At 42.8% G+C, this 13824-nt stretch overlaps 1 protein-coding gene across 1 annotated transcript in view; it reads left to right on the top strand.

The window, feature by feature from the left end:
- SLC6A11 (solute carrier family 6 member 11) overlaps window positions 1–13817 on the top strand; it is a 420578-nt gene extending 406761 nt beyond the window's left edge. Inside the window, exons 12-14 of the mRNA XM_019505104.1 lie at window positions 2634–2734; window positions 7102–7272; window positions 10681–13817. Of these exons, the coding sequence (XP_019360649.1) occupies window positions 2634–2734; window positions 7102–7272; window positions 10681–10833 (425 nt within the window). The 3' untranslated portion in view covers window positions 10834–13817. The remainder of the gene's footprint in view (window positions 1–2633; window positions 2735–7101; window positions 7273–10680) is intronic.
- The last annotated feature ends 7 nt before the right edge of the window (window positions 13818–13824 follow it).

Here is a 13824-nt window from a genome sequence, read left to right as displayed (position 1 = left end):
CACCCCGCCTAGCAAAACACAGGATGGCCAGGGTGAGGGCGTATTTATATCCAGCATTGGTGTTGATCTAGTAAAGCATCACCTCAAGAGGCTGGACACCTTCAAGTCAGCTGGTCCTGACAGATTACACCCTAGAGTACTCAAGGAGTTGGCAGGTGCCATAGCCCAACCATTGGCAAAAATATTTGAAAGACTGGAAGAAGGCCAATATGGTACCCATCTTCAAGAAAGAGCAGAAAGTAGATCCTGGGAATTGCAGGCCAATCAGCTTGACCTCAATCCCCAGTAAGGTTCTGGAGAAAATTATCAAGGAGACCCTTCTGGATAAGCTGGCTGAAGGGATAGCCAGCATGGGTCTGTCATAGGTAGGTCTTGCTTGACCAGTCTCATCTCCTTCTGTGACCAGGTGACATACCACCTGGACAAGGGAGAAGATATTGACGTCATACTCCTGGACTTTAAACAAGCTTTTGATCTGGTGTCCCATGACCTCCTCACAGAAAAATTGGCCAACTGTGGCCACAGCTTCACCACAGTCCAAGGTCAGACCCAGAGAGCAGTAATCGATGGTAGCGAATCATCGTGGCTCTCCATAACTAGTGGAGTCCCCCAAGGCTCTGTCCTTGGACTGCTTCTTTTTAACATCTTTATCAATGATGTGGACATTTGTGTCAGAAGCACACTGGCTAAGTTCGCCGATGACACTAAACTTTGGGGCATAGCATCCACACCTGAGGACAGGCTAGTGATCCAGGCTGACAGACAAACTTAGTAAGTGGGCAAATACAAACCTGATGACATTCAATATTGATAAATGTAAGGTACTCCACCTCAGGAGAAGAAACCTGCAGCATGCGTATATGCTCAGCAGTGCTACGCTTGGTAGCACCACAGCTGAAAGAGACTTGGGGGTCATGAATGACCACAAGATGAACATGAGCCACCAATGCAATGTTGCAGCTGGCAAAGCAAACAATACTGTGGCTTGCATCCATAGATGCTTCTCATGTAAATCTCAGGATGTCATCCACCCACTGTACTCAGCCTTGGTGAGGCCGCAGCTGGAGTACTGCATCCAATTCTGGGCTCCACAATTCAAGAAGGATGTTGAGAAGCTTGAGGGAGTCCAGAGGAGAGCCACACACATGATCAGAGGGCAAGAGAATAGGCCTTATGAAGAGAGGCTGAGAGGCATGGGACTCTTCAGCCTGGAAAAGCACAGGCTCAGGGGGGGACCTGGTGGCTGCTTATAAGTATGTAAGGGGTGTACCTCAGGATCTGGGAGAACGTCTGTTCACCAGAGCGCCCCAAGGAAAAACAAAGACCAATGGTAATAAACTCCTCCAAGACTGTTTTAGGCTGGACATAAGGAAAAATTTCTTTACTGTTCGAGCTCCCAAGACCTGGAATAGACTCTCTCCAGAAGCAGTGCAGGCACCTACTGTGGACTCATTCAAGAAGCGTTTGGATGCTTATCTTGCTGGGAACCTTTGACCCCAGCTGACTTCCTGCCCCTAGGACAAGGGGCTGGACTTCATGATCCTCGAGGTTCCTTCCAGCCCTAACGTCTATGAAATCTATGAATCTATGAAATCTATGACATTTTTCAGTAAGGATGTGCATGTGTAGATCCTTACTAGGGCTGTGCAAAGCTTCAGTCCTGGATTTGATTCGGCGGAGATTCAGCCTGATTCAGTGGCTGACTCTCCGAATCCGAACTGAATCAGAGGACCCTTGAATCTCTCTGAATTGAATTGGAACCCTCTGAATCGACTAGGAGACTTTCGGAAAGATTCGGCAATTTTTTACATACGTCTAGGTAGCAGGCGGCTCATGAGTGCTGTGATGCTGGGGTGTATGGAGTGTCCCACAGAAGCACGGGGGGCTCCCCAGCACACTCAGCAGCAGACCCAGAAGTGGACCAGAAGCCAGGGAGTGCTTTGCAGGGACCCCTGCATTCCCCTGGCTCAGTGACTTGTGCCTCCTGGACCTGGGGGGAGCACCCAGGGTCCCCCCATAGCTGATCGCTGAGCCGGTGTTGGGCACGGGGAGCGGGGCGGCAGTGCACTCCATGGTGGACTCAGAAGTGGACCGGAAGTACTTTCAGCTGAGCATGAGGAGGGTCCACCTGCACTCCTGTGGGACTCTCCATGTGCCCCAGCATCACAGCATTCACAAGCCATGCTGGTACCTCGAGCTATGTAGAAAAAACTTTTAAAGCTGTGTCTGTGTCCAGATTGCTGATTCTCTGAATCAGCATCGAATCTTCAGATTTGGATTTGGCCAAATTGAATCAGGGACAGTTATCCGAATCAACAAATCGAATCACTGTCCCTGATTCAGGCCTTATCCGAATTGAATAGGGCCTGCTTTGGGCACCCCTAATGCTTACTGCACAGTAAACTATGCTCCTTCACAGTAAAGTGTCTTGTGTAGATGCGCCCAGTAATTCCATGTGTAGACATGCCCAAGATCTAGGATGGCATCTTTAGGGCTATGTTTTCTCAGCCTTGTTCTTCTAACCCTTCTCATTTCCACATTAAATAATCTTAGAATTCCCCTCTCCCTCCCTACCCCGCTACAATTTCATAAATATAATTCTACAACAGTGTTTGTTTTGGTTTGCTGGGCAGGCAGCAATCGCTTTTATGAAAACATTGAAGATATGATTGGATACAAGCCATTGACATTAATTAAATGGTGTTGGATGTTCCTAACTCCTGGTATTTGTGCTGTAAGTATTAAAAATCTGAATACTGAATTTAAGAATATATTGGGTTTTCTGCAGCTTTTTTTCAGATGTTTGCTGCTAATGGACTGTGTCTGAGGAGAAGCAGTCCTCATGAATATATTGCATACATTTTAAGGAACCTTGCAATAGGGTTGATTTAAATTAATTAGTTGTATATGCCTTTACACACACATTTCTAGTATTTCCATTAATAGGAAAAAATACAACTAGATACCTGAAGTGTTCAATTTAGTAGTGGCTTCCCTATGCAGCTTTGCTAAGAAATCTTGTGTCTGTCCCCTTCAAATTCTTCTAGGTCCTTATGGATAAGTTTCAAACGTTTAAGGGGTAAGATAAACATATACATCATTAAGTATTTATCTGAACAATTTATTGCTTCCCCTACTAATTCTCTTAATTCTTCAGTTCTTCCATCCCCGTCTCTCCCTTTTACTTATCATTGGACAAACAAATGACCTTCAGAAAAGCCCTGATCTCCTACCTCTCCGAGTGAAGTTTTAGCAGTAGATAAGGCTTTACACTTGTATGGATGAAAAAGAAGCTGACCAACCAATAGTACTGATACTTTGTCCCATGTTATAGAAACTGTAACCATGGCCCAGTAAAGCACCAACTGTGCATGTTACACTTTTAACTTGGAGGCTAGGCACCAAACAATCCACTAAGTGCACCAAAGTATGCAAGAGGTTAAAATTACTCCATAGTCATGGGCCATACCACTTGCTGGTTCAATCCACTGACTATTAAATGGGTGACTGGAACATAGGACTGAAAGAGACCTCCCTAGCCACTAAGTCCAGTCCCCTCTCTTTACAGGCACTCATTATCCAGAGAAATCCCCCAAATAACCCCTACCAACCCTTAACCACAACGTACAATGAACAACATTGAAAACACCAACACTACACTATAAAATGCCATAGGCAAAAACAGGTATGTTGAGAGCATTGTCAATGCCCTGCAACTACGACAGGGAAGAATTTGGTTACTCAATTCCAGCATTCCTATACATCTAAACAAGTGAATATATACATATTTCCTTACTTGTGCGTCCAAGAATATCTTGGATTATTAAAACTGCCAGAAATAACATACTTTATTTTGTTGTATGTATTGTATGTTTGTCTTTGCATTTCTCTCATCAAGACAACATGACTTGGGTTCTCAGATCTGCAGTTTTGGGTTGCAAACACTACAGTAGAGCATTTCATTTATTTAAAAATAAAATTCAGCTTCCTTTCCAGGCTTTAAGATAGCATTTGTGAAAACATTTCTGGGTTTTTGGGGTTTTGGGGGGGGAGAAGGGGGGGTTGTAAAGCATGTCTTAACAGCTTCTAAATTTTGTGTCAAATTTGCTTTGCTGATAACCTTTTTAATAAAACATTACCTCTCTCCTCTATCTTCAGGTCAATTACCAAAAGCAGTCACAACACCTAAAATGTTAGTTAAGGCCTTGTTATGTGTTAATTTTAGGCAACTCCGGGAACTCTTTGCCCTTAGATTCTCTACACATTAATATTTAAAACTGGTTTTAAGTGCTTTTGAGGCACTCCACTCCGAGGAAGGTTTATCTCTTTTCCATGTTACCCAATACATGTTACACTAATGCGTAGCCACTCTTGGCTGCATGTTACTGTGAACACCCCACCTGCTGGCCTGGATCAAGCCCCATCCTCCACAGCAGCCCAGATCCCCACTCACTGCCCCTTCTCCCCTGCCCACCCTAATCACTTATAGCTGCCCACCCCAATCACTTGTAGCTGGCCATGCTGTCTGGCCCCAGGGGAGCAGGCAGGGAAGGGTTAACCTGCCTGCCTGGCTGTCAGTGTTGCCATGGCTGCTGCTGCTTTCTGGGCCGGGCTCAGCCCAAAGAAGAGCAGCAGTCTAGCAGCGATGGAGGCCAGGCAGGCGGATTGTTTGTTTACCTGCTCCCCTGGGACAGACAGTATGGCCAGCTACAAGTAAGCAGGAGGGTGGGCAGGGTTTTCCCCTCAATAAGCAAAATGAGGAGAGAACCTTTGGGGAAGGGGAGAAGCCAGGAATGGGAGGTGGGAAAGGATTCTTACCTTTCAGTCCACCAGGCCCCTGCTGGCCTGAATATGTGACTCCTTCAAACTCAATCTAACACTAACATGGATCAACATTTGAGCAGCGTACAGTGTAACATGTAACAAGGCTCTTAGAAGGACTGCTAAATGTTTCTTACCGCATTTGGAAAAGGGAGGAACTCTGCAGCTTTACGAGATTGCAAAGTCTACTGTCATTAAACTAAACAGCATAGAGGGCAAAAGAAAGAAAAAGAGGATAAATTGAATTTTTGGTAAAACCGAGTCCATTGTTGCCTCCTCAGGGTTTAGGTAATAAGATCCTTCATTTACAATGCATAAATAGTAGTGGAATACAGTGAATAGAGCATCAAAATGGGTTTCATGTGAACTTGGTGCCATTTTCAGCTCTGCCACTGAGCATATGGGTTTGGAAATTCACTGTACTGCTTTCAATTTCCTAATCTGTAACGTGAGAATAATAATGCCTGTCTTCATGAAGTGCTTTTAGATCAATAAATGAAAAGTGCTGTTTTCTAATCATTGCTATTTTTTACTGTTGTATTCTATTACTTGGTGTAAATCATAAGGATCTGGACAGGCATAACGTTCAGCTGCTTGGAAAGCTTAGGGAGGAGTTGCCACTGGAGAGCACACATCAGCTGTTACAATTGAATTGCTTTGACTGCTTGTTCCTACAGTGCTATAAATAACAAGCTAAAGCTCTTTTGCTTTAACCCAGAATGAAATAGGTTTTAATTTAACCTTTGTTCCAGTCATCCACCTGAATGAAAAAGGATTAAAGTTACAGGGCATTTCTACATATGCTATTAATGTACAGCAAGGTTACTGCACATTAAAAAAAGGCACAGTAAACTGCCCCTGGGAAAGGGTCTACACATGCACTGGCTTGGAACAATTTTTCTCCAGAGCAGAGCAGTTGAGACCAGGGATGTTCCTGCCCCGCTGCCTTGCTCTGCCTTGTTGCAGCAGCCAGGGGGAGATTCAGGCTCCCTTGGGTGCCAGGCCAGGGCTGGCAGGGACCAGATGGCTAGTCCCAATCTCCACATAAGGGGTCAGAGCTGTCCTGGCAGCCAGGACTGCTCAGTCCCAGCCACATGGGGATCAGACCCAATCCCCACATGGCTAGAAGAGACATTTCCAGGAGGGTCCGGATCCCTACATGTCCAGGACAGGCATCATCACCTGGCACAGACAGCCATGTGGGGATCAGAACCCTTGTGGGGACGCCTCTCCCAGCCACATGGAGATCGGGACCCTCCCAATCCCCACAAGACTGCTAGGCAGCATCCTGCCAAGCAAGGATGCTTCTCTTGGCCATGACAAGATCCAGAGGGTCCTGATCTCCATGTGGTTGTCCCCTCCAGATGGAGACATCTCTACCAGCCACATGGGGATTTAGACTCCTGATTCGCATATGGCTGCCAGGCAGTATCCCCACTGGGTGGGGACACCTCTCCCAGCCATGTGGGGGTCTGGAGGGTCCCAATCTCCACATGTCTGTCCCTGCCAAGTGGGGATTCCTCTCCCCAACACATGGGATCAGGGTCCTGACCTGATCCCCACGTAGCTGGGATGCAGTAGTCTCAGCTGCCAGAACAGCTGTTCCAGCCATGTGGGGATCAGGATGGTCCCAATCTCCACATGGTGCGGAGACAGCTGCCCTTGCAGCCAGGACAGATTAATCTATTGCTCAGTAAAACATCTCACGTAGGCATACCCAGGGTGCCTTTGTTCCACTGACAATGCTATAGGGGGATGCTGATGTAACAGTTACACTGATATTATTTGATACTGGTATAACTAATGTCCATAATATCTGTACGCACAAATATGATCCCTTTTCATGTTCAAGATTTCATATGCAAACCTGCAGATGCAAATAATCAGGGGGTCGAGTCTACTTTGAAAATGCTGTTCTTTTATTCTAAAAGTGACAGATTTAAAACCATCTAGTCCATGCCTATCACAGCAGGCTGACTGGAACTAAAACTTAATCTAAGTTATGGTTTGCCATCAAAGTACAGGTTTTTGTGTCATCAAACAAAAGTTAAACAGCAGTTAAACTTGAAAACTGCCTCATTTCAATGGATGAAAATAAGATGTAGCTATCTTTAGATGGACAAAAAAAAGATACTGGTATTTTTCTCACTCTGACTTGAAAGCTTACACAATACTGCCAGTCCCCAGGGAGACTGTACTGCCCCATGTAATTATATTTTTTCTTGTTTCAGAGACTGTATGGTTTCAAACACAGCTCATTCATTTCTTGCCTTATTTCAGGGAATCTTCATCTTTTTCCTGGTAAAATATAAGCCTTTGAAATACAACAATGTATATACCTACCCTGACTGGGGCTACGGGATAGGGTGGATGATGGCCCTCTCATCCATGGTTTGTATTCCTTTGTGGATCTGCATTAAGTTATGGAAGATGGAAGGAACCATTCTAGAGGTGAGATATAAAACAGCAGCTGTTTCAAAAACATAAAAGGGGGCTAGGGAGCATGAATCCTTCTCTTCAAGAGATTAAGTCCAGCAGAGCCAAAAAGGAACATTTTTATTGGAGCTGGATCCTTCAGCTGGACTGAGGGTTATGGGCAGAAGTATATACTGGTAGAATGGCAGACCTTCTGAAATTCCTTCATGTTTTTCTCCACCAGCCAGGTAGTAGCTTAGCTAGACATTCTCACTGCAGAGCTTTTCTGAGAAAAAGTCCATCTGTATTTCATACATATTCTGTTTCATAAAGCATCTGCCAAATTTCCAGTCTGTTTTCAGGGTGATGTCTGGTTCTCGGAAGATTGTATCCTTAGTATCACTTACCTCTATGAGGCATTTGCAGTTCTTGATGGCTTTTGCAACCTTGAGAATACAAATAAGCCAAACAAAGCCAGACACAAATGGAGGAAGTCTGTGTTTCTTTGTCCCTCTTTTATTGAGTATCCTGGTGGGGACCTTTGCAGGCTCTTTGGGCAGAAAGTAGTTTCCATCACAACCCAAACCAATCCCAAAACAGGTTTGGAGAAGCCAGGTCTAAGCATAGCTTAGGTTGGCTGCACACATCTCAGTCCTCCTCCCTTGGCAACAAAGATGACAGAACTAGAAAAGGCAGAACCAGCTAAATGCTTTTGCACCACTTCAGTGGTGTTGGTGTTTGCACGCATCAGTGGTGTATCACACTTTAATTCCAGCCACTGTGGGAGATTTGGTGGCGTAACGTCCCTTAAATGACTTGGGGTGTAGCAAACTAAAACTCCTTCAAGGAGTTTTAGTTTGCTGCCCCTACAGCTGCGGAGCGAAGCCCCGGGCTCTGTGCAGGAAGCCCTGGAGGCAGCCTGGCAGCAGCCTGGGAAAACAGGCTTCACCCAAGAAAAGCATCAAGCCTGATCTTTTTTTTATCCCCCACTCAAGCCTGCCTGAGCTGCATGGTGCTTCCCTCTGTGGCTGCGGTGACTCCCAGGACTGCTTGAGCCAGGTGCCTGCGGGTGGGTGCCGCCTAGGGGGAGGCCACCAGTGCCACAGAGGGAAACACCAGCCCCCGCAGCCCAGGGACCACTCCACCCACTGGCAGCTCACTTCCCCTCTCCGCTGGAGAGGCAGGTAAGTCAGCGGCGTGTGTACACGACATGGTGGAGTTAATCAGCCCTAAACTGAAGCAGTCTTTTTTAAAACCCACTGCTTCAATTTTAGGGCCCCTGTTTCATCTACAGACACCCATACACAAGCATACTTCAGTGACCCATATTTCATATAGTATCCAGATACCTATTCTGGATATCTGCTCCACATCATATTCCATCTTGTGTATTCAGAAATATCTAACTGCAGTAACATATTTTCCATTTCCACTACAGGTGAAGGCAGTAATATCTTTTTCCCCGCAAAGGTCATCTGAATTCAATTCAGATTACTAGAGGGAACACAATATCCACCATAATGAGTCATTAAGGTCCAACAGTACTTGCTTCTTCGTGCGTAATAGACGTTTTCTGGACCTGACAGTCATATCTGTTAGGATTTTATAATAATGCAAGAACTTGACAAGCCATATTCAAGAAAGGATTCTCTTGTTCTGGTGAAGCAAAGTTCCCTCCCTCTGTATGGACTGTACATCAAGGGAAAAATGAATACCATAACCTATGCAGTAGAAGTGAAATTGATGAAGTGGCTGTTACATCTGGAAATAGTGCACCCATTCTACAGCAGTTTGGTAGGGATCTGGAGAAAGCACATAAAGTGTCTCTCAGCCTCTCATCGTTGGGACTCAGGATGTTAGGGAGAAAGTGATCTGGTTATACATCTTCTCTCTTTTCTGTTGCTCTGCAGTAGAAAGCAGAAGACAGAGACAAGAGAGTAACTGTAACAATGCTTCTTACTCTAGATGAAGAGGTGGTGGCTGTCAAACTTGGTTTATTTGGTTTGGATATTCAGATGCATCTATCTCAAAAAAGATCTTCACTGTTATATAACCATCCTCCACCCAGCACAAGACAGGATTAAAATGTGTGTTTGAATGAAGCAATTATTGCTCTCATGAGTAGAGAAGCCAAGAGTCAGGAAATAGACTAATGCAAAGTCCACAATTTAATACCCAAGTTGAGTTGGTGTTGCATAACTTTGAATTGTGCCAGAAGACTTTGTTTTGGATAGATACGAAAGGGAAAAAAAGTCATATATCACTAATACAGTGTTCTCAGTATTTGTACAAGAATGTGTTTTGTACAAATCCCAACATTTTAAGGCACCAACCTTATTCCAGACCTGTAAGGTTTTAAAAATACCCAATTTATTCTCTTCCTTCCCTCACTCCCTATACCAGATAGCATCATACTTCTAATTCAGACAGGTAGTCCTCACAGCTATTGTAGCAGAAGTCTCGCCTATATCCTAAGGCCTAGAGGAAGAGGAAGGGAGATATTTATATATAATCTATCTCATTTTGCATGTCCATATTTGCAGAGTGATTCCGCTTTCTCCCATGCTCCTTTGGGGGCCCATTTCTATGCAAATCCGATTATAAAGGATCCGTGGGTCTTAACATGAAGAAGCACCAAATAATGTATTTGAACACCTTATTTTTCTCCAAGAAAGCCCACAAATCCAGCTTACCTGCAGAAAATGGGCCATGGGACATGATCTAGAATAGACATGGAAGCTGTTATGTCCCTTAGGTGAAATTTTCCTTGTTCTGCAGTAGAATAGTCTTCCTCAAAGTATCCTTAACAAAATCTTTAAATTAAGAAAAGAAATAGGAATGATCATGACTTTGGAAATTATCTCAGCTAGAAGGAACTTCAGGAGGCTGGACATACTGATGCTGCCATTGACTGAGTTTTGGGTCTGTCTCTGTGGAGAAACCTGTGGGCCTTATTTCTTGAAGACAGGAAATTTCCAGATGAACACAAATATAGTTTTCACAATATAGTCAGATACTCATAGAAAGCCTTTGCATGTCTGAACTAGTACTTTTCTCACTTCAGATCTTGGGATACTTCAATGCAGAAGAAATTGATCTATTTAAGTGGGATGTATATGGAACAAGGTTATTGTACTGACCACTCTGTACAGGGTTGAATTTCACCCTGTTTTATTCATGAAATTTAACCTTTGGCCAAATGAGAGTTTTCCTCTTTACCTTCGAGCCCTGGACTGAAATGCTAAGAAAATGACATATTCTGCGTAGCTTGTTTTATTGATTAAAGGTTTGTATCAATAGCTAATGAAAGGAAATGGGCACAAAGAGACAAGGGAGTTCATAGACAATCCTACTAGGAAGATATGATATTGATTCTGGCTGTGTTTGTAAGGCTGTGTGAGGGAGAAAGAGGCACAATGTCTTCCATTTTTTCTGATTTTTCAGAAATTCAGGAAACTGATTGTACCTAGCCCAGATCTGAAAATGAGAGGGAAGCTTGGTGCAGGAGCATATGCTGCTACAGTAAATGATTGTGATGCCAAACTGAAAGGTGATGGCAACATTTCAGCCATCACAGAGAAGGAGACTCATTTCTGAAAGAACTATCTTTTTTGTTTTATTTTTTGTATAAATAAATAAATAAAAATACTTCACTTAATTATAGAGGCTGGCTTGTTTTGCACAAAATGTATTAACCGGTTAATTTTAAAGTGAACATTGTATACTTGTTTAAAAGTGATTTTTTTTAATTATTATATAAGTAACGATTATATAAAAGAAAAAAGAAATAGTATTGTATTGTATGTTAGTGCTGACTTCTTGTAATATGGTAATTTCACTAAATGTTTTATAGACATTAGAGGAACCTGTATAATGTGTTGTAAAACTTTTCTACTTGGGTTTTTGAAAGGCATGGTGTTGTATAGGTATATGCATTTTAACCTGTAAACATTTCAGACCATTTCAGCTTTTAATGTATGTATATAAAAGGGACCACAGCATTCTTTTGTTTATATTGGAGGGAGTTTTTGGAGGGCTTGTAACTCTGCTATCTCACAGTTCTATCAGAGTGTGGGCTTGATCCAAGGCCTATGTAAGTTAATGCGAAGGAATCTTTGACTTCAATGGGCTTTGGGATCATGCTGTTTTGTCAAGATAAAGTTACACATTTTGCTTAGGCCATACTAAGGACACTTAAAACAAGAGTGTCCACGCTTTAAAGCTTGTTGAATCATGCTGGGTGCCTTCTGAGTGTCTCAGTATTGTACCACTTTAGGTGAAGGTTAACTCTGGGCCATGCTACCTAGCTTGTGTTAGCATAATTTCAGTCTGGTCCATGGAGATAAAATGAGCAATTTGCTGTCCTCCAGCATTCCAGAATGCACTGTTCCCAGGCCCCCTCTGCCCAAAGCAGGGATAAAGCCCAGTTGTCCTGGCTCCTAGCCACACCCCTACTCACTAGCCCTGTAGTGGTAAATGAGAGCAGTGCAGGAAAGAAACAGTATTAAACCTTACTTCCATCTGCACACAGCACATTTTAACTTTGACACCACTTAATATTCCTCAGATTTAGTATGGTCTAAGTGTAAAGTGTAACTTCACCTTTAATCGAACTCTGGCCCAGAACCCTGCATTCCTTTTGCCTGAGTTAGAAATTCTGTAGGGTTGGGTTTTATAGCTAGCAAAGTATTGCCTGTGGGGGGTGAGTGCTCTATCTGGAGGCTAAGGGACTACCACCTCATTTAGTTCTCCCCCATTTACTCCTGAGTTGCTTCCAACAGACAGGTATAAACATGTGGTGGAACGGGCCCACCTATAAATAACTATTTTCCTGGAGACAGTATAGAGAATATTTTTTAAGAGCTATTATGTTTTTGTTGTATTTGTGAACTGGATAGTCTCTAAACTTGCAAATATTGCTTCACGGGAATGTTAAAGCAATTTCATTTGTTCTTGTCTCTGATTGGCCAGCACTTTATATTCCTTTTTCCATTCCCTAAATCCAATGTGTTTTTACTTGTAAAACTGAAAGAGTCTGAGAGTAGTCTTCTAGTTTTCTTAGATGGAAAGGTTTTGAAGAGAAATGGAACAAATTTAGAACTCTAAAATATATTTATAAACCCCTCACTGAAAATCCAGAATGCACTAATGACAATAGATAACACATCTATCTTTTTACCTTCAAGCCCATTATTAACTACTGTCAAATTAAGCCATTATGCTGCTGCTCTTAGTGGAGTCAGATTCCCATTGATGCCAAAATGGCAGTTTTGCTTGGTGAAGGAATGCAGCGGTTGGCTCCTAATCTACACAGGAGCCCCATGAGGTAAGGTAAATAGGATATATTGTACAGACAGAGAAACTGAGGAGAAAGAGGTGTCTTTCCCAGTGCTACAAAGGGAGTAGGATCTGGGTTTTGAAATCATGGATTTGTTTATTCCAGCAGTTGTACAAACCTACTCTTTGACTTAAGCAGAGATTATTTTTGTGATGCTATCTGAAGGAAGGATGGTATCCTAGGGTCATTTACTAATTATCAGGCACAAGACCTGCCAATATCCCAAGCCCCAGTGCTGTTAGCTCTGAACATTATCTTTTCCCTTTCTTCTTAAACTGACAGGATATATATAACCCAAAGCCTAAGCATGTGGGGGGAATAAGTTTACAGCACTGTATAAACTCTCCTAACCAAAATAACCTGCAAACAGTAGCAAAACAGCCTTGGAGCAGTGCTGCAGGACTGTCTCTTCAGGTAGGTTGAAAAGCACCTCAAATGGCCAATACCAGGAACAAGATTAGGAAAGATTCAGCTGAGCTGGAAGTGCTACTTAATGCTGGCCCTCTGCACAGGGATAGATTTCACCCATAGATTCTGGTATATCTTAATATTACACAGAGATGTATCATATATTTGACAAATAAATGGGGTTTAAAATAATTTGCACAGCCACTATAAAATATTCTTCAGTAGTATCACAGCCTCAAGCCAAATTATGCAATGTATTTTATGTTTTTGGTGAAGGGGGAATGGAAAGCGAGGAAAGGAAGGGTCTTACACCAACCTAAATTGTAGTGGCTTTGGATACCTTATTTTTTGCTTGCTCAAAAAAGGTATCTTGCAAGAGCTTGATTTCCAGAGATTGCTAAGCATCCACCTTTTGAAAACTGTGTCTCTTCAAAATAGTCTTCAGTTGGGCATCCAAAACTGGAAGTACCCAAAATATCTAGTCATTTTTGAAAGCCATGATATTTTCTGGAGAGAAATGTCACAAGTATTAGAACTGCATCTGAGTATATAACTGAAAAAAAAAAACACTGGGAGATAAATCCATCCTACATCCTGAAGTTGGAAAAAAAATAGAAATAAAGTTTAGAAATTTGCACATCTTTGCAGTTCTAGCAGTTTATTTTATACACATCAGGCCAGATTCTATTCCACCTACTCCACATAAATAGATTTAGGTAGTCCTGTTCCATCTTGTTCAAGTCCCTTAAAAATTTATTAATACAGAAAGTGAAATGCATATCTTTCTTATCCTTGCTGATTTTGTATCACTCAATTTTAAGGGTAAGATGACACTGTATTAG

Source organism: Gavialis gangeticus, unplaced genomic scaffold (genome assembly GCF_001723915.1).
Source record: "Gavialis gangeticus isolate Ggan-Ray unplaced genomic scaffold, GavGan_comp1, whole genome shotgun sequence".
Classification (NCBI taxonomy): domain Eukaryota; kingdom Metazoa; phylum Chordata; order Crocodylia; family Gavialidae; genus Gavialis; species Gavialis gangeticus.
This window is presented reverse-complemented; position numbering and strand designations above follow the sequence as displayed.